This window comes from Heloderma suspectum, chromosome 11 (genome assembly GCF_057233095.1).
Source record: "Heloderma suspectum isolate Gila_16-S chromosome 11, 16-S_ref, whole genome shotgun sequence".
NCBI lineage: Eukaryota > Metazoa > Chordata > Lepidosauria > Squamata > Helodermatidae > Heloderma > Heloderma suspectum.
In genome coordinates, this window is record NC_139468.1 from 16,398,674 (window position 1) to 16,418,456 (window position 19,783).

General features: G+C 51.2%; 1 protein-coding gene across 1 annotated transcript in view; it reads right to left on the reverse strand.

Moving 5' to 3' along the window:
* The window catches only part of ALPK3 (alpha kinase 3), a 64,949-nt gene that overhangs the window by 5,629 nt on the left and 39,537 nt on the right, over positions 1-19,783 (reverse strand). The window contains exons 5-11 of the mRNA XM_084816954.1: positions 12,697-14,539; positions 10,605-10,752; positions 9,526-9,653; positions 6,953-6,988; positions 5,412-5,686; positions 3,577-3,665; positions 1,453-1,673 (exon numbers count right to left, since the gene is read on the reverse strand). Of these exons, the coding sequence (XP_084673080.1) occupies positions 1,453-1,673; positions 3,577-3,665; positions 5,412-5,686; positions 6,953-6,988; positions 9,526-9,653; positions 10,605-10,752; positions 12,697-14,539 (2,740 nt within the window). The remainder of the gene's footprint in view (positions 1-1,452; positions 1,674-3,576; positions 3,666-5,411; positions 5,687-6,952; positions 6,989-9,525; positions 9,654-10,604; positions 10,753-12,696; positions 14,540-19,783) is intronic.

Here is a 19,783-nt window from a genome sequence, read left to right on the forward strand (position 1 = left end):
CCCAGCAGCTGAGATCTTTCTCTCAGGCCCTTTTCCAGTTGCCCTGGCCTCTTCGGAGGCTAGGCGGGTGGGTACCACAGAGAGAATCTTTCTGTGAGTGTGCCCAGGTTAACAAACTCTCTCCCTAGACAGATTCAGCTGGCAACAACTTTATTACCTTTCAGACACCAGGCTGAGGCTCTCCTATTGGCCAGAGCTTTCAACAGAAATTAATCTACTGTAACCACTGCTATTTCTTGTTCATCTTGCAGCTTGGTTTAATTTGTTTTTATGCAGTTATTTTCGTTATTTTACTTTTGCTATTCTTTAGTGTTTTTAACAGAATTTCTGAGCTTACTTAAAGGCTGCACCTTTAAGTAAGGTGGGATAGGAAGGTGGGATAATTAAAACAGTAGGAAGGTGGGATAATTAAAAAACAGTAACGATCACACTTTAAGAAGGATTCAGATAAACTGGGAGTTCAGAGAAGGGCAACAAAGATGATCAGGGGATTAGAAACAAAGCCCTACCAGGAAAGACTGAAGGAACTTTAGAGGAGAAGGCTGAGGGGACATGATAGGCCTTTTCAAGTACCTAAAGCATTGTCATACAGAAGAAGGCCACAGCCTCTTCTCTATCCTCCAAGACTGTACGGCACGAAAGCTGTTTAAGTTACAGGAAGGCAGATTTCTGTAGGAATAACTACCTAACGGTCAGAGCAGTCAGACAGTGGAACCACCTGCCCAGGGAGGTGGTGGGCTCTCCGTCGCTGGAGGGATTCAAGCAGAGACTGGGCAGCCATCTGCCAGGGATGCTTTAAACTGGATTCCTGCACTGAGCAGGGGGTCGGACTCGATGGCCTAAATGGCCTCTTCCAACTCTGTGACTCTATGAATCAGTGTCTCATTCCAGCCTTGGCTACATTCGTCTCGGGATGGCTGATAAGAGACAGAACAGGCCAAGCCTACCCAGCGAAGATGAAGAGCATGTCTGGAAAAGGAAAGTACAGGCCCTTTTATGGGCCAGAGGCAGCGAGCCTATGTGCACCAGTTGCTGGGGAACATGGGTGGGAGGGTGCTGTTGCACTCATGCCCTGCTTGTGGGTCCCTGGTCGACAGCTGGTTGGCCACGGAGTGAACAGAGTGCTGGACTAGATGGACCCTTGGTCTGATCCTACATGGCTCTTCTTATGATTCTGGGGCCACAACCCGATCATCAGACTAGTGAAGCCCTAGTTTCCAAAATTAAATCCTCAGCAGGGTTAACACAGGGCGGCCACCTGAGAGCTGGCCAGCCTCCATATGTGTCGGACTACAACTCCCATCACCCCCAGAAATGGGGATGATAGAAGCTGTCATCCGACACATCTGGGGGGGCGCCAAGTTGAGGAAAGCTGACATAAATAATCCCTCCCCCCTCCCCTGCTACTGGGCTGTCCCAGAAAGTTCAGGGACTGGGGGCAGAGAGCCTCACCTTCCAAGTCTGTCACAAGGATGTTGCCATTCGTCCACTGGTACAGCCAGTGCTGGAAGGTGCAGCATTTCTGCCCAACCTCAGAGTTGCTGGCTGGAGACAAGCTGTTGCCATCTCGCTCTCGCCCGCAGTAGCGCTCAAACCGTCCAGGCAGGTCCTCCTCCATGGTGGCGTAGGGAATATTGTTTGCCGGGCGGTAGATCAGGTAAAGAGGGATTACTCTGTGCGGAAGGAGATGTCCATGCAGTTAGCACAGCGTGGATCGATTCCAAAAGAGATGCTTCGTAAAGGACTATTTTTCCAGCACAAGCGATACGACAGAGCTTACACAGCCGGCCGAGTGCTTGCATGTCTCTCCACGGCTGGTGCCAGGGGTCGGCGTGGCTCACACCCCAGCCGGGGGCCACTGCTGAGCGCCAGCGCAACCGGGCCCTGTGCCTCTTCTATGCTGCTGCCCATTCGCCTCCCTCTCCGAGCACAACAAAAGAAAGGAGAAGGAGCAGCAAATGCCACTTGCCGCGCCCTCTCCTCCTGGGGCGGTGGTGCGGATTGGGCCCAGAGTGAGAGAGAAGGCGAATGGGCAGTAGTGACAGTGGAAGGCGGTAGGCCATTTCCAGAAGGGGGGCATCTTGCCCGTGCCCCCCCACAATCTGGAATCAAAGCTGCACCTCTAGTTTATCATGATCTACAAATTGGGGTGCTGCTTCCAGCGGTGCTTTGCTGATACGCATGCGTGTGGAAGAAGCGAGGACATCTTCATGTCATGGAGTACTTGACCGTGCAGGATTTCCCCCTACACTCAAACCCAGGTAAAAAAATATATCGTGTGTGGATCAGACCTCAGTTTGCTGCTTCTTCCAGAGGGGCAGATGGACAACAACGAATGGCAGGGGGCTGGGGGGTGGCAGGAGTGAAGCCCTGGTTTTAATGCAAGAATCCCTCTTCCTTTAGTCTCAGTGGAGGCTGGTGGCCCCAATGTCCCCGCGGCCGTGAATCCGCTCTGGGTTTCAGTCAGAACCAGTCGCACCTTGGATAGCTCCCTCAGAGTTCTGACTGAAACCCAGAGCAGATTCACCAGCCCACAAACATCGGAGCCACCAGCCTCCACTGTTAGTCCACTGGGGCTGCTGGGGATCTAAAGAAGCCAGCCACATAAACAGACTTTATGACAGCCTTCTGCAACCTGGAGTCCTACAGAGGGGCTGGACTACAATACCCAACATCCCCAGCCAGCACAGCCATATAGCAGATGATGGGGGTTGTAGTCCATCACCTCTGGAAGACCCCAGTTTAGAGAAGGCTGGTGTATGTCAATACCCCAGTGGCCATGCTTCTACCTCTGTGCTATAAGACTGTTTGGATATTTGGTGTGTTCTTACTGAAGTTTAATATAATTCTGTTTTTATTTTTCTCTTTTTTTCTCTTCCTTCTTTTGCTACCCTCCCTTTTTTCTTTTTCTTAGAATACTGTGATGTTGGAAACTGAAGATTCTGATTCTATTGTTGGTTGTGTTTATTTCATTTATAAATAAAAATAAAAATAGTTTAAAAAAACAATACCCCAGTGGCCACTGGATTCCCAGTTAGGAAGCATTAGGTGTGGTACAGGCAGAAGGAGCTTCCTCCAGGGAGACAGGAGATATTCACACTCTGCTCTCCTTCCCTGTCAGGGTGTTGGGGCAGGCTGGCAGGGCTGGCTCCAAGGTTGCAGGGGGCGGCCAGGCAAAATGCACTATGCTAGACTCCTTCTTGTATTGGGGGACCATGATGGGCTTCCCCAGCAGATGGCGGGCAGCAGGGCTCCGAGCACGATTTCCCACAATGCCCCAGTGCAATGCTACACTGGGGGCATTGTGGGAAGTTAAAATGGCAGCTACTGCTTGCCCAAGGATGCCAGATGTTGGCGCCCGCCCTGCAGGTGTACACCACCCTAGGAGCCCTCCCACGTGACAAGGAGAAAGTCCTGTAAGTAGAGGCGGGAACCCTATCTCTGCCTCCTAAGAGATGACTGGTTTGCGAGACTCCTCCCCACCGCCGCCCCCTGCGCTAAGGGCTTGAGAAGACTCAAAGCAGGAGCCCCTCTCCCCCGGAACGTTGTCACCTGAGGTGGAGAGCTGCAACTTACTCAGGCACCAGCCCAAAGGCAGGGATGGCTCGGGCCTCCGCAGCAAAGATCTTGCAGTATTCCCGACTCGAATTCTGGATCTTACACTCCTGCAAGGGACAAACAATCCTCCTTGAACCTGCCTAGCCTGGCAGGTGCAGCAGAGGAGTGGTGCACGAACGTGGCATGGCCATGCACAAAAATATAATGGGGCGGCCAACCTGGGCAGATACAGAGGATGGGTAAGCAAAGGGACCAAGGATGGAACTTCTATTTTACTCGTGGGTAGGGATGTCAGAGAAATCCATTTCCGGGGTGGAGTTTGATGAGTTTTCCTAGGTTTGGCCATCTGGAATTTGTTTTGGTTCCTGCTGTGGTGCCCGAGGTGATCTGCAGCGAGTCGGGCCTGTCTGGGGATTTTTCAGGCATTTTGTGCATTTTTTTTTTTTTGCAGGTGCCACAATTTGCTCAAATTTCAGAGCAATTTGCAAAAATTTGGCCTTAATTTGCACAAACTGATCTGAAATTTGCGCAAATTGTCAGACCTGCAGGGAAAAAATGGGCAACAAAAGGTTCCCGGAATTCAGGGAAAAGTCCAAAGCTCGGGTCACAAACACAAATCGAGCCGTACACACCAAGGAACTCCATCGAATCAAAAAAGAACTGGATTTGCCAACGATGAACATCCCCCCTACCTGTGGGCCATGAAGTCACCACCTAATGCTATTTTTCTACAAGGGGAAGCAAGGCCATGGCAACCTCGCTGGCTTCTGTCCCAACACCCACCCACCACTGCCCATATGGATGCTGCCACATTTCCCACCCCAGACTGGAAAATCAGCACTCCACATTATGAGAATGGTTCTGATGGGTCATTCCAACGAGAGACAGACAGTGTCCTGGAGATGTTGTGCAGAGAACATGAGTGTATCAGTCGGATTACTGGTCCACCTAGGCCAGGACTGTTTACTCCAGGGAGTGGGCAAGTCGTGGCTCCAGGTGACCTCATTTCATAAGCCATCAGTTCAGTTCCCCAGCAAGAGCAATCTGTCCCTCCCCTGGCAGCCCCCTGAGCGAGGAGGAACAAGGAGAAAAAGAAAGAGAGAAGGGAGTGTTAGAAAGAGAGAGAAAAGAGGTGGCAGAAAGAGGGGGGAGGGGTGACCCCATCTAGGAACATAGGAGGCTGCCTTATGCAGTAGAGGCTGCTGGCTCTGACTTCAGTGGGGTTGTGAATCCATTCCAGGTTTCAGTGAGAACCAGGCAGAACCCTAAAGGAGCTATCCAAGGTGCTGAACCCATTTTGGGGCTAGGAGTCAGCACCTTGGATAGCTCCTTTAGAGTTCTGGCTGAAACCTGGAATGGATTCACAGCCCCACCGACATCGGAGCCACCAGCCTCCAATGTTACTGACTCAGACCCTTGGTCCATCTAGCCCAGTATCGTCAACACTGCCTGGCAGCAAAGGCTCTCCAGGGTTTCAGGCAGGAGATTTACCTGCCCCACCTGGAGATGCCAGGGATCAAACCTGGGTCTTTCTGCATGCAAAGCAGCTGCCCTACCACTGAGCCACACCCTACTTTTGACTCTGGCCCCGCCCACCCTTGGCTATGGACCCGCCCAGCACCACCATGTGGCCCCCAAGAGATTACCACTGAAGGAACGCGGCCCTTGCCAGAAAGGAGTTTCCCCAGCCCTGGTCTAGCTTCACTGGTAGCTGCTCAGGACCTCAGGCGAAGGCTGTTTCTGAAATCTGCAGCCTGGTCCATTTTACCTGGAGACGGAATGGGGGACCTTTGGCACCCTAGGCACACCCTCTGCTACATGCCCTTGCAGCAGCCACCTCTCCTTCCACCCACCTGGATGGTGATGTCATAGTTCCTCTCCACCAGCGTGCTCTCGCTGCGCCCACCAAAGGCAATGAGGTTGCGGATCTTGATGATGCCAGTCAGCCCAGACTCAAAGACCGGCTCAAGGCCGTAGATGGCCCGGGCACGGCACGCCTTGCGCAGGAAGCCGGTGCCCACCGCCAGGTCCTCCACCATGATCCGGCCAAAGAGCTTGTCCCCCCAGAAGCCGGAATCTGCCAGGCCTTTGGCAAACACCATGGGCGTCATCTCAATCTCCTCCCCAGCTGCAAGAGAGAGGGAAAAGGCATGGGGGAGAGGGCAAGCTCAAGCAGTGGGAAAAGGCTGAGCAAGGGGGAAGGACACATAACCTTATGGGGTTCCATTCTTGTGGTGGAGACAGGAAGAGAAGAAAGGGCGGGGGGGGGGCAGAAGTAGATCTCCAGAGGTTTGGGAAGTCAACTCCTGCCCCTCAGTTGTAGAATGACCTTCCACTTGAAATGCGCCTGCTGACCTCTTTGAAGGTTTTAAAGCAGGAATTAAAGACTCTATTATTCCAGCAAGCCTTCCCTTTTCAGAAATCTTGTTCCTTTTGCTGACTCTTGTATACCCTTTTTAAGCTGTGTTGTTTTTAAGCTGTGTTGTTTTTATTGTTGGACTTTTTGTTAAATTGTTTTTAGTTCAAAGTTGTCTTTAGTTATATGTTCTTTGTGTATATTGTCTGTGTGCTTTCATGTCAATGGCTTTTAAACTTTGTATATTGCATTTTAATGTTTTAACTTGTGCAAACCGCCCAGAGAGCATCGCTATGGCGTGGTATAGAAATGTAATAAATAAATAAATAAACTGCCCATCTTCTGGACCACTGGCAATGCTGGCAGGGAGCAGCTTCTGGAAGATGGAGACTAAAACATCTGGAGATCTCCCTTTTGCTCGCCCTGGACTTAAGGGGCATGACTTTTGCTGCAGCAACAGAAGGGCGGAGTCGGGGGGGATTCTCTCCCTGGTACACCACCCCAGGTTGGAATTCAGGACAGAACTGGTCCACCTAGTTATTTTGAAGCAGGGGTGGGCATCTTGCAGCCCTCCAGATATTGTTGGACTGCAACTCCCAGCATCCCTCACCACTGGCTATACTGGCTAAGGCTGATGGGAGTTGCAGTCCAGCAACATCTGGATTACCACAAGTGGCCCATCACCCCCATTTTAAAGGGAGGCAACCTAAGTAGTTATTATTATCTTGTGGTCTCTTTTGCTCTCTCTATATACACATACACACTAAAGAAAAGTCACTTGGAGAAAGAGAGCGTAAGGAAGACAGAGGGCCCGAAGCGCCACGTAAAACGGAAATCGACAAAGTGTCTTCCTCCCAGAGTCCTGGCCTCAGCGTGAAAGAGAAGCCCACCTCACTGGCCTCTGCAACCCTCTTTGTGCCAGGCTTTGCATGAGACATCAACCATGCAGGAAGAGCATGTGGGGCTCAGGTGCAGGATGGGGGCCACATTACCTGGAGGGGCACAGACTCACCACGCCATGTCCTGGGCACACTTTACCTTCTATTTCTTCTTTGGAGATAAATCCCGAAAGCACTGAGAAGAGAGAGAGAGACACACATATCACAGATACAGGCTTCCACTTACTGAAAAGAGGATCAGGAATAAGGATGTGCAAATCAGCAAAACTGGAGCACAGCAGGGTTCTCCGAATTCCACCTCAAAGCATGTGCAGATCGCAAGCTTTGTTGTTTTTTCCCCACACAAAAATCAATGCGCATTTTTGTATGCATTTTCCCAAATGTAAGCATCAATTGTGCCCAATTTTTAAAAACTGTACACAATTTTCTCCCACTGCTTAAAGCATTTTTGTGCTCACTTTTCAAAAGTACGCATTTTCCTAAAACATTTTTGTTGTTGTGGCTCTGTGCATCACATCACAAGCTTGGAAATGTATGGACTTCAACCACAGAACGTGATCGGCTCTGGGACGTGTGAACTGGGTAAATTCTGATCAACAACAACAACAAGCATTTTTATACTGTTTTTACTCTTGTATTTCTGTTTACCATTTTTACTGTATTTTATCTTACTATTTTTATGGTATTCCATTTTAGCTTATTGTCCTATTTGTATTTTATTTTATATATATCAAGTTGTGATTGAGCTTATCACTTTTAGCAATAAAGATAATTCCATTCATTGCAAACTGAAATGGATTCCTCATACATCCTTAGTCAGGAAAGAGAAGAACCCTCCATCCAACTTGATCCAAACTTTGCCCATGGGCATGCTCCTTTTTCATGCTGGAAGATCCCCATGCAAGCTAGGGATGTATGAAAGTCACTTACATTTTCACAGGTGTGATTCGTGGGGGGGGGGAGGCGTTTCGTCCCTCCCCCCAGAACCCTCCCTGGCCGGCTCCGCTCCACGGCAGCTCCACAGAGCCGCCGGCCAGGGCTGTCTGCAGCCGGAGTTCCGTCCACAGCCGGGCTGCTGCGGATGCAAATGGCGGCCGCCATAGCGGCCGCCATTTGCGTCCTGCCAGGCTGCTGTGATAGGCTATGTAAGTATTTATGTAGCCTATCATGGTAAAGGCAGCCACGCAAATGGCATAGTGGCCGCCATTTGCGTCCTGCCAAGCTGCCGTGATAGGCTACATAAATACTTACGTAGCCTATCACGGAAAGAGCAGCGGCGCAAACGGCATAGCAGCCACTGTTTGTGTCCCTGCTCTTTGCCGTGATAGGCTATGTAAATACTTACGTCGCCTATCACGGCAGCTTGGCAAGACGCAAATGGCGGCCACAGTAGCCGGCCAAAAGACCAGCCGCCGCTGCCAGAGCCGCCACTGCCAGAGCCCCAGGTAAGTTTCGTTCCGGGGGGATTCTGTGGGGTGGCGGGGGGTGGGAGGCCGTTCCGCCACAGGTTTCGGGGGGCTGAATGTCAGTGCATTCAGCCTCGCTGAAATCCATGGCGGAATTCTCCGCCATCCCTAATGCAAGCCCAGTTTCTTCTCTGCCCCATTTCTGACAAGCTTCTCCGCCAGCCACCTCTGAAGCACATCTGCCTGTGCCCCCGCCAGGCAGGGCTGCGTAGCAAGCAGAGATGTTGTATGCTGCACTCCGTTGCTAAGTTCATGCTCAACGCCCATTCTCCTGTGGCTCTTTTGCAATGCATGGCCACATGGGGAAGTAATGCTCACTTGCACACGTGTATGTGCATGCACCTAACATGTTCCCCACTCTTTGCATTGAATTTTCACACCCTTTGTGAGCAACGTTCCCCACAGAACGGCTGGCTGTTATCAAGCAAGTGCAAAACCACAAGCGCAGGGGTGTCGAACCTCTTTCAGCCCAAGGGCCGAATCCCTCAGCCAGGACAGCTAGACTGGTGGGGATGAGGGAGAGGGCCTTCTCTGTGGTGGCCCCCACTCTGTGGAACTCCCTCCCTAGGGAACTCCACCATGCCCCCTCTTTGATGAGCTTCTGCCCCACACTGAAAACTTGGTAATTCAGGTAGGCATTTGGGGTGGGTTAGGGTATTTTTACATAATGTCTAATGTGTAATTTTACTGTTTTAAATTGTACTGTTGTTCATCGCCCAGAGTGGTGGGGTGACCGGCCAGACGGGTAATAAATTTAATAAATAAATAAAATCCAATTTTGGAAAAGCTCTTGGGGGTTGACTGTGGTGCTGAGATTCTAGTGGTGGGCAAAGGCAAAGGGGTGATTTCCAAAAACACCAGAAGTACTCAAAATACCAACATATTTTAGCTTAAAGCTCTTCCTGCCTTAGGAGAGGCATTTCAACCTTTGAGAATGAGGGGGGGGGAATGCACAAAAGCTGGGAAGCCACCCAAGGATTGGCTGTCTGGGGAAAGGGGGTGGGGCCTGGTGAATGGGGGGTGGCCCCCTGGGTAACTTCGGAGGGCCAGATTTGGCCTGTGAGCCTGAGCGTTTGCACCCCTGCTTTAGCACATGTCAGGAAAAGCGGCCTGACCACACCGACACTACAGTGCATCACGGGCTGAAACCTGGTGCAGACAGAGCCCGGTCCAAGACAGACGGCATCCCCTCTGCTGCACAGGCCTCACGGGTTAAGTGCACCTTCAAGGAGCGGCCGGGTCTCACCTTCAGCACTCAGCAGGAAGTCAGTGGAGTCGGTGCCGTATTCGTTCTGGATGGTGCACTGGTAGACGCCGCTGTCCTTCAGGGAGACTTGCACGATGGCCAGGGCAGCCTGCCCTTCGTCCCCAGAGCTGGAAGAGAGCCCACGAGGAGGTGAGACCAGGGCATGCTACTGGCGTTGCAGGCTGATGGCTCTGATTTCAGTGGGGCTGTGAATCCATTCAGGGTTTCAGTCAGACCAGCCAGAACTCTAAAGGAGCTATCCAAGGTGCTTTCAGCAGGAGCACCTAAAGGAGCACCCTGGGATAGACTTCTGGCTGGTTCTGACTGAAACCCGGGATGAATTCACAGCCCCACCGAAATCAGAGCCACCAGCCTGCACTGACTGATGGGCAAACTGTGCACTTGCCTTCGCGCTCCCAGGGCAGGGAAAGAAGGAGCGGGGCCTGCTCCAGACTGGGGGGGCACACATCTAAACACAGACAAGAGGCTTCTATCCCGGGCTCTTTAATCCTTTACTTCAGTGGGTCATACAGATGCTAATTGTCAGTAACTCACAGTCTACAAAGGAAAAGCCTTCAGGGAGTTCAAGGGGAAGCTACCAAGGCTGAAATCTGCCCACTGTTTGAGAAGAGGCAGGCACGCTATCCTGACTTAAGGGGGACGGAATCTCCCTCCATCTCGCGAGGTCTCTAGGCGCAGCTGTTCCTGCCAGGCCAATCGGGCAGATCGACGCTGTGTCACCAGACTGAGCCAGCAACAGCGGGACTTTCTTGGCTCCCTCCACTCCAGGCCTTGGGTTTCTTAAGACAAGAAGGAATGCAGAACCACACAGGGTAAAGAAGCCCTTTCTCTGGTCGCTGAAAGAGACAGGAACCCAGGAAGCTGCTTTCTATGGAATCAGGCCATTGGTGATGCTGGCTGGCAGCAGCAGGAATATTTCAGCACTACCTGGAGATGCTGGGGATTGAACCTGGGACCTTCGGCGTGCGAAGCCGGCACGCAAACCACGGAGCCACAGCCTCTCCTTCCACTGAGCTACAGCTGCTCCCCACCATACAGGCAGTTTGTGTGCAACTAACCTCCTTTTGGCCTCTGCCACAGGGACCTCATCCTTGCACCAGGTCAGCTTTGAGTCGCTCAAAATATTGAAGAACTGGCACCAGAGCTTCAGGTTTCCGGAGGCATCTGAGAATTGCTCGGCGCGGATCTTGCGGATCACCTGCGGGGCTACAGAAAGGAAGCGGTCGGTGTGGCAGCCGATTCGGGATTCTGCACACCAGCGTGATATGGTGGTTTGGAAGCTGCGGGACCTCAGCCTGCTGTCCTCTGAAATGGGCACACTGTGCATTCTGGGAGGTGAGAGCTGAACTGACAGTAGGGATGCGCAAGGATTTTGTTCAGTCCACATTTTGATGCAAACTAGGAAGCACAGGAACACATGAAGCTGCCTCATACCGAGTCAGACCCTTGGTCCTTCTCATCCAGTACGGTCAACACTGACTGGCAGCAGCTCCCCAGGATTTCAGGCAGGATTGTTTCCTTGCCCTACCAGGAGAAGCTGGGGATCAAACCTGGGACCCTCCACATGCAAAGCAAGTGCTCTGCTACTGAGCCACCGACCGTCCCTTGAACTGGTCTGCAGCTCCCAGACCAAGGCACGGATGGGAAGGCGGCTATCCTTTGGGTTTGGCACTTGGTCAGTTCATCCAATGCAGTTCTCAGCTCAAGCAGTGTACTGACATGCGTATATTAGTATAAACTATGTTGAGAAATGTGTAGTTTGAGCAAAAATACATTTAAAACATTCCATTTAAATACGTTGTGAGAAGCCATGTAGGCGTGAACGTTTGGCCAGCCTCGTCGCCCCACTTGAACATAATTCCAGCACTCCCAAAGGAGGTGGGAGCTGGCTGCCAGGTGCAACTCCTGAGACGGAGCAACAATGGGGAAGATATAAGAACAAGGGAAAGACCCAGGGAGGGAGGAGGAGATAGCAAAGAGCCCTCTTTGTGAAGCCAGACACCATACAGGCAGGTTTTCTGTTGGGGACAGCCATCGAGACAGGAAATATCTTTGAGAAAACCCTAGCCTCTATGACGAGCCAGCTATCTTTTGTGTAGTGCCCAGCTGGGAAAAAATATTTCGCTTTCCCAAAGAACTGAGAGGAACTAAACATCTGAGAGGCATTATTGTCAGCAGCTTATGACATATGTATTTAGATGCAGCTTGGGGTGGATTTTTTTAAACTGCAGATGCACACAGAGATGGGATGGGAATGGGATGGATCTAGGAACAAACGCATGCAAAACTGACATGGGCAGGAAACAGACTAGCCTGCCCATCTCTAACTGGCAGGAAGCTTCACTGGCGGATCAATGAGAGTGCCCTATCCGGCCCCCACTCCTTCCTGTAGCATGGGAAAGCAGGGCAGAAGGGAGAGGGAGCACCACTTTGGCAAAGCCAGCTCCTCCCCCCGGGCCCAGGACAGGGATCCGGAACCCCAAGGAGTGTGCTGGTGAGTCGTCTTTCAGCACCACTGCCTGCCTGCTACTGCCAGTGCCTCTGCCCCCACTGGGGACCCACTCCTGCCCCTAGGAGCAGGGGTAGGCAGTGTGGGGCCTGCACCCCCGGACACCTTTCTTGGTGCCCGCCAAGGTGCCCAAACCCTCCCACTTAAAAAAAAATTAACAATCGGTTTCTTTTGGAGCAGAAAACTGTGGGTTTAAATAGCGTGTTGGGGCCAAGATCTCACCTCTGCCTTGTATTTAGTCTTTGGGGCATGTGACTTGCCCCTTGTGATTTGCCAGGCCTCCTATGGCAGCCATTTTCTGCTGGAGTCCAACACAGCTCTTCAAATTGCCAAATGTGCCCACGGGCCCAAACAGGTTGGCCCACCCCTGCCTTGGCGGCTCTTTCTCCAGTGCCCACCCCCTCCTGGCTCTGACTGGAGAATGCTGTGAGGAGAGGAAAAGGGTGAGGTTGCGCCTAAAGGAAAGGATCAGGCCCTCCCACTTGAGGCAGGGAAACACTGAGGAGACACTGTCAACTTCTCCAGTGGCAGATCCGCTCTGGGAACTCTTCCTCCCCCAGATCCGACTCTCCCTCCCAACCCCTGAGAGGAAAGGCATCTTCAGAGCTTAGGGAAACGCCTGCCTGACCCCTCCTTCTCACCTTTAAATGGGTCATTTGCTTTCCGGGATTCTGCGGCTTCTGGCGCAGCCTCTTCAGGGCTCTCCGGCACCGCCAGGGAACCCTTGGCCATGCTCTGGCTTTCTTCCGCAGGCTCCTCGTACATCTTGGGCACTTCTAACGTTGCCATCTTCCTGACAAGGGTCGGGGAGCGACTCTCCGCGGGAGGAGAAGCTGGGGCTGGGGTCTGCAAGAGAGTGGTGCTCCTGCGGCCTTGCTGTGGGGACACGCTGGGGCTGTCCCTCTTGGCCCACGCCTGGCCGTCCGGGGCCACCCCTTCTGCCTCGTCAGCCTGTTTGGCTTTCGGCAGGAAGATTTTGCGCCGTGCCCCAGACGCCAACTCTTGCGGGGTGGCGCTAGGCAGCGCTGCTGGTGCCTCGCCGGAAATCTCTGGGGACGGATCCGGGTGCCCCACCGGCTCGCCAGAGACTCTTCCCACCACGATGGAGGGCACGCAGGGCAACGGCGTTGCCTCCGGTTCGGCCACCAGGCTCTCTTGGCAAGCCAGCAGCTCCTGGTGGATCATTCCCGTGAGCCTCCTGGAAGTCTTGGGAGTCAGCTGTAGGCTCTCTGCACTTTGGAAGAGTTGGTTGGTTTCGACCCGCTCAAAGATCTTCCTCGACGTCCTGGGGGTCAACCCAGCAATGCCCACCTCGGGCAGGTGCCTCGGAATGGCGGTCAGCAGGCTGCACTCCTCCACAGCTTTTCCTTCCCGCTTGGTGCTGCCTTTGCTTTTCTCCGGTTCTGTGGTCATCTTCAAGAGCAGAAGCAAATAATTCTTCAGGGAGGAGACGAGGTTTTTGTGCTGGGCTGGGTCCACCCCTTGTTCCTCCTCCATGGCGGTCTCAGGCTGGGCCGAGTGCTGGATTAAAGAAGGCTCAGAGGCCATTCTCTCCCTTTCCTTAGCCCTGACCTCTGGCTTCTTGTCAAGAGGGAAAGCCTCCTCCTCCTCCTTTTCCTTGCCCCCTGGAGGAGCTGGGGACTCTTCGCTGACGCAGACCTCCTCGACAGCAGCGCTGGTGACCCGTCGCTTGGGCTCTGAAGGCGCTGACTGAGCTTCCGGACAGGTTTCTATTTCTCTTTTAACATCCCTCAGCAAATGGGCCACAGACTGGTTCCTCTCCATGAGGCCACCTTCGTCTGAAGTAAACAGAGCTGTTTCTTGGGATTTGTGGAGTGCTGGAGGCTCCTCTGAAACACTTTGGTAGGGGACCGGGGCTTCTACAGTGACTTCTGGGAGCAGTAATGGTCTGGCTGTCACAACCAGGGGCCTCTCACCCTCAAGCTCCAAATCCATTTTTAGACCAGGCCTCTTGTCCACCAAGAGCTCAAATGTTTCTTCTTGCTTTCCTGGGCTCACTGCTTCCATCTGAGGGGCAAGTCGATCCAAATGGCCTTTAGATCTAACTTCAAGATTGGCATCCTGAGATGGTGGTCTGGGAGCAGCTAGCTTTTTCCTCCGAGGAGTTGGAACAGGGATGGGTTGGATTTCTTCACCGTCAACACTTCGGGAAGGCTCCCTTGCATCTTCTTTCAAAATCAGGTGTTCCTTCCCAATTGGCGATGTGAGAACAAAGGTTGGAGGATTCTGGGAAGTCAGTGAGGTGTCCTGGTTGTCTTCCTGGCTTAGTACCCCCACGCTTTGCTCTCGGGTCTCTGGGCTGGAACCAGCCCGCTCCTCAGACCGTTGGGTCTCTGTTTCTTCAGGGGCACCTTTCCTTAACACCAAGTAGCCAGCTTCCTCGTTTGTTTCTTCTCTAAGACTTGAATCTGGAGTTTGCAGGTTATAAGTAGCAGGAGAGGCCGGCGTTATGTTTTCCGGAGCCTGGGAACAAATAATACAGGGTTATTGGACAGTTATTAGGAGTGATGAGCCAACTCCCCTCAGCTCAATTCAGAACCAGCTCAGTATTTATGAGCTTCTTCAGAGGACCCTTCAAAAATCCCTTCTCCCCCACCCCCAGGAGTTCTCCCTTGGCTCATAATCTTGGCACACTCTTTTGCTTTTATCTTTCATTAAAAGCAATCTTTTTTTATAAGTGAGTTGTTGTTTTTCCAGCTGTTTCCTCAAAATGTCATCCATATTTTTCATTCATATCCTTGACACAAATCACAGCTCGGGCAAAGCTGGGCTCAGAAACAGCTCAATTCTTAATGCATTCAAACATCACTAATTGGGCAATTTGTATTTTGAACCAGAAACAACAAACAGTCAAAGATTCTCCCTCTTGAAGTGGGGTCTCCCCCACTCCCCACAGAGGTCTTCTCCCTGGAGATGAAAGTGCTCATAGACTAAAGGTGTTCCAAGATGGCGTAGGAATCCTAAAAATTCTGTTTTCTCTGCAACCAAGGCCACTGGGCCCACTAGTGAGTGCCCCGAGCTAGATGTGTGTTAATTTCATTTCATTTCATTTATTGTATTTCTAAACCGCCCCAAAGGCAAAGCTCTCTGGAAGGTTCACAGAAATTAAAAACCATTAAAAATACATTATGCAAGTACAAAACCATTTACATAAAAACATATAAATAGACAGCACACACACAGACAACATGCATCTAAAGCCAATTTGTAAACCATCAATCATAAGACAAATCCAGGGCCTGATTAAAAACTCATGATATGCTACCAAATGCCTGAGAGAAGAGGGCAGATTTAACCTGACACCAAAAACATAACGATATTGGCACCAGGCAGGCCTCATCAGGGAGATCATTCCATAGTTGGGGGGTCCACCACCAAGAAGGCCCTCTCCCTTGTTGCCTAGTAATTTAGCTAGGTTTTGTCAGGATTCCTTTTGACCCCACTGAACCTCAAACGCCGAATCAAACACAGACAAGAGGCTTCAGTCTGCAGCTTTTAATCCATACTTCAAAGGGTCATACAGATGCAAATTCTCAGTGTCTCTCAGCCTACAAGAAAATGCCTTCAGGGGGTTCAAAAGGTAGCTAAGAAAGTTGCCCGCCATTTGAAAGGAAGGCGGCCTCACTAGCCTAACTTAAAGGGTGAGGTGAGGTCTATGTCTCTCTCGTGAGGTTTCTAGGCGCAGCTGTTCACGCAAGGCCAATCAGGTAGACTGCCTAAGTTCCGCCCCAGCCTTCTCCCTCTTTGCTCTGCGCCTGGCATCTATTAATTCAGATTCCTCCAACCCTGCCTCTCCCTGTTCGCTATCTCTCACAGTGGGGGAGTGAAGAAGGACCCTCCTCCAGCAGCTGGACCTTTGAAACCTGAGGAGCCAGCCTAGCCATGTCTGGACTAGCCTGGGAATATACCTCCCCCATGTCTGGTGGTTCTTCTTCAGAATCTGAACTACTATCCCACTCCCTGTGCTCAGAAACACTCCTGACAGGTTTCCTTTTTTGAATGTTTTTACTTTTATTCTTATTTATTTCTATATCACCCAACAGCTGAAGCTTTCTGAGTCAATACATTTCTGATTCCCTTAACGCCAACACATTTCTGATTGGCATTTAACTGGTGCCCTCCAGAAATGTTGGACTTCGACTTCCATCATCCCCCGGCCAGCATGGGAGTTGTCACTGGGGTCCAATGTATTGCACCCAGCCGGGAAAGGCTGCTCTACAGTCAAGGGCCAATTGCATGTCCCTTCCCCTCTCTCTTAATCCCCACACCCAGTTCATAGTTCTCAGCTTCTGCTCTTAACTGCAGTCTCCAACCTGCTTCCTCCCCCCATATTCAAAAAACGTTGAACTAATTGAGAATAAATTACACAAATTAGAATGAATTATGTAAACTGAGAGCCAAGGTAAGGCAGTAAATTGAGCGTCAGTGTGGTGTAGTGGTTACAGTGTCAGACTGGGACTCGGGAGATCCAGTTTCTAGTCCTCACTTGGCCATGAAGCTCGCTGGGTGACTTTGGGCCAGTCACAGACTCTTAGCCTAACCTACCTCCCAGGGTTGTTGTGAGGATAATGTGGAAAGGAAGGGGACCAGGTAAGCTGCCTTGGGTTCCTTGAAGGAGGAAAAAAGGTGGGATATCAATCTAAATAAATAAATAAATAAGGCCCATGATTAATTCCTGGTTGCAGAATATAGACCTTTTTGGTTTTTAAAAAACATAACCTGAATGAAACAGGGCCAGCTTTCCATGTGCAAAGCAAGGCTGTCACTCGAAATCGGAGGCCTCGGACTACCAGGGTGTGTCCTGCAAGTGACAAAAGGCAACCCCTTTGGTTCAAAGGCTAGTGTAATTGCACCAGGAATAGCAGCATGGGCAGCTTCCAAGCAATGCGGACAGGCTGAAGGAAGCATCGAGATCAGGTGGCTGGAAGGACTGACGTCTGGAGAAGATTAAAAGAGCTATATCTGTCCAGCTGGGCAAAGCCAGGGCTGTGGGGAAGGGGAGGGGTCCAGAGACTTGTGGATGTGTGGCAGAGAGACAGTCGTGAAAGCAGAGTCATGTCATCGGTAAGGAAGAAAGAATTAAGGGGAGAAGATAAGAAGGATGTTTGCCCAAGCTCTATGCATCTGAGACCCAGCTAAGTGAGCTCTGGCCAAGAATGAGTGAAGAGATACCACTGCAAAACAGAGCTTCATAGTAGGAATGTTGGAGAAATCTGCAACTCATTCAAATTACTTCAAATTTCTCTAAATCTGACTTGTCGATTCCACAGTTGACAGGATTTTTGTGAGTCATCTGGATTCCATGGACTTGTGAACCAATTTTTCAAAGGATTTATGCTAATTCGCATTAGCACATTTGCACAAGTGCGCATTTACGCTAATACAAATCAGCACAACTGGAACAAAATTCTGGTTAAAAAAAAATCCAGTTCCATCAATGAGCAGAAGACAGAACAAAAGGTGTCTGATAATCCACGAAACACAGACGGAACAGATTTAACTAAATCCATACGTCCCTGCTTGGGGAGCTGCCTTATACCAGGGCAGACTATGAATCCATGCAGCCCAGTGACACCTCCTCCAGCTGTCCCAGTTCCAGAACACTCCAGATGTGTTGGATTCACCTCCCAATAGCAATGCCCTGAAAGGCAGCCTAGAAATATTTCAAATAAAAATAAATAAAATATGCTGGCTAGGGACAATAGGAGTTGTAGTCTGATACATCTAGAGGGCATTAAGTTGGGGAAGGCTGGTCTATAATGGCTGCCAGCAGCTTCCCAGGTTCTTGGGCAGAGAAAAACCTTTCTCATAACCTGTTACCTGACCCTGTGGACTGGAGATGGCTGTCACGCTCTTTCACAATCAACACACTCCAGGAAACAAAGCTTCAGGCCAACACTACTTTATTAGTAGTGTTTCTAGTTTCTTTACAAATGCAGATTCTAGGAAACTCTCAGACTGCAATGAAACAGCTAATCCACACATCTATGAATATCAACAGAGGAGATGAAGTGGAAGTTAGAGAAGTTGCCAGCAGTCTCTGCATGAACTTCTCCGCCAGACTAGCTTTGCAGGGATGCCCCTCCCTTAGGGCGGCTCCTTCCTACATTGGCTTCCACGAGCGGCCAACTTGGCAGAGCATCTGAGCCCTGCCCCTGACTTTTCCCTTTTCACTCTGCGACGGACCCGAGCATCCCTCAAGTCATGCCCCTCACCCTCCTCCTCCAAAACTTGAGTTCTCATGGTGGAGGAATGGGGGAGCAGTTCAGCCTGGGCCATCTGTGTGTCAAGGTCTTGGGAAGAAAGTCTCAACATATCTGGGCTCACTAGGGAACTGCTCTGGCTGTTCCCATTCTGATTCTGAATCTGAGCTGCCAGACATCTCCACATGCTCAGATTCATTCCTGACAATGCCAGGCATTGAACTGGAGACCTTCTGCTTGCACATGCGCTCTGTCACAGACCAACGCCCCTTTCGTCCTTAACATCTCCAGCTAAAAGAAGCAGGCAGCCAAAGAGGGGAAAGGCCCCTGCCCAAGATACCGGAGAGGCACGGCCAGTCAGGGTCAATCAGGGGTGCTGAACCTCTCCCAGCCTGAGGGCCGCATTCCATTTCAGAGAAGCTCTCAGGGGCCGCATTTCAGTGGTGGGTGGGGCCAAAGGCAAAGGGGCAGGCCAGAAGTGCCACTATAGCTGAAAGCTCTTAATCCCAGTAACTCTTCATTTCAAGCCCTTTTAGAATGGGGGAAAACAGTACAAAACCTGGAAAGCCACCCAATGATCAGTGGTTGGTGGAAAGGGGAGTGAGGCCAGGGGAAGGGCACATGGCCATCTGGGGAGCCCCGGAGAGCTTGACAGGGGCTCCAGGAGAGCCAGATGTGGCCCCCAGCCAGAGGATCTGCGCCCCTTTAGTAGAGTTTTCAGCTATGTGTAGTAAAAACATTAAACATTCCCCTAAGCTCAGTGATCCCTCCCTTCATACTTAACAGGAAGAGTCACGGGGCACACAGAGTCCCAGATCAGCCTTCCCGAGCCTGGTGCCCTCCGGATGTTTTGGACTACAACAGCCCCAGACAGCATGGCCAATGGTTAGGAATTCTGGAAGCTGCCGTCTAAAACATCTGGAGGGATTCTGGAAGCTGCTGTCTGAAACATCCGGGGGAATCATGGGAGCTGCTGTCTGAAACATCTGGAAAGGCTGCCCTGGATCACTGTGCATAAGGCACACTGGTGTTCCTATGAGCCACTTCTATGGGGGTCAGGCATTACAGAAAGGAAAAAGACTGCTTCTTCAAGGGTTCTTGCCAAGCCATCGTCATGCGTATCTGTTGCTACACAACACCCCACTCCACCCCCCGCCTTGCTGGAATCTCATAAAACCAGAGAGCAGCTGAACAACCATTCTTTCTGGGACAGTTGTTTGGTCACCCCATTGCTCAAGCCCTCCTGTGAAAGGCGAGGACATGCGGCTGGTCGCATTTTTGTAGTTCTATGAAAGGCCTGACCAACTGGGGGAAAATACAGCTGAAAAGTAAAGCACACCACCTGTGATTCCACCACATCTACCACTTAGTCCTCCCTTGCCTTACTTCAGTGGTGTAGCAGAGCTGGGGCTCACAGGGACGCTGATGTCACCTGCCACCCGCTCTCTGGGGTCCCTCTTCCCTCCGAGCTTAGCTGCAATACTCACAGCAGCTGAAAGGGAAA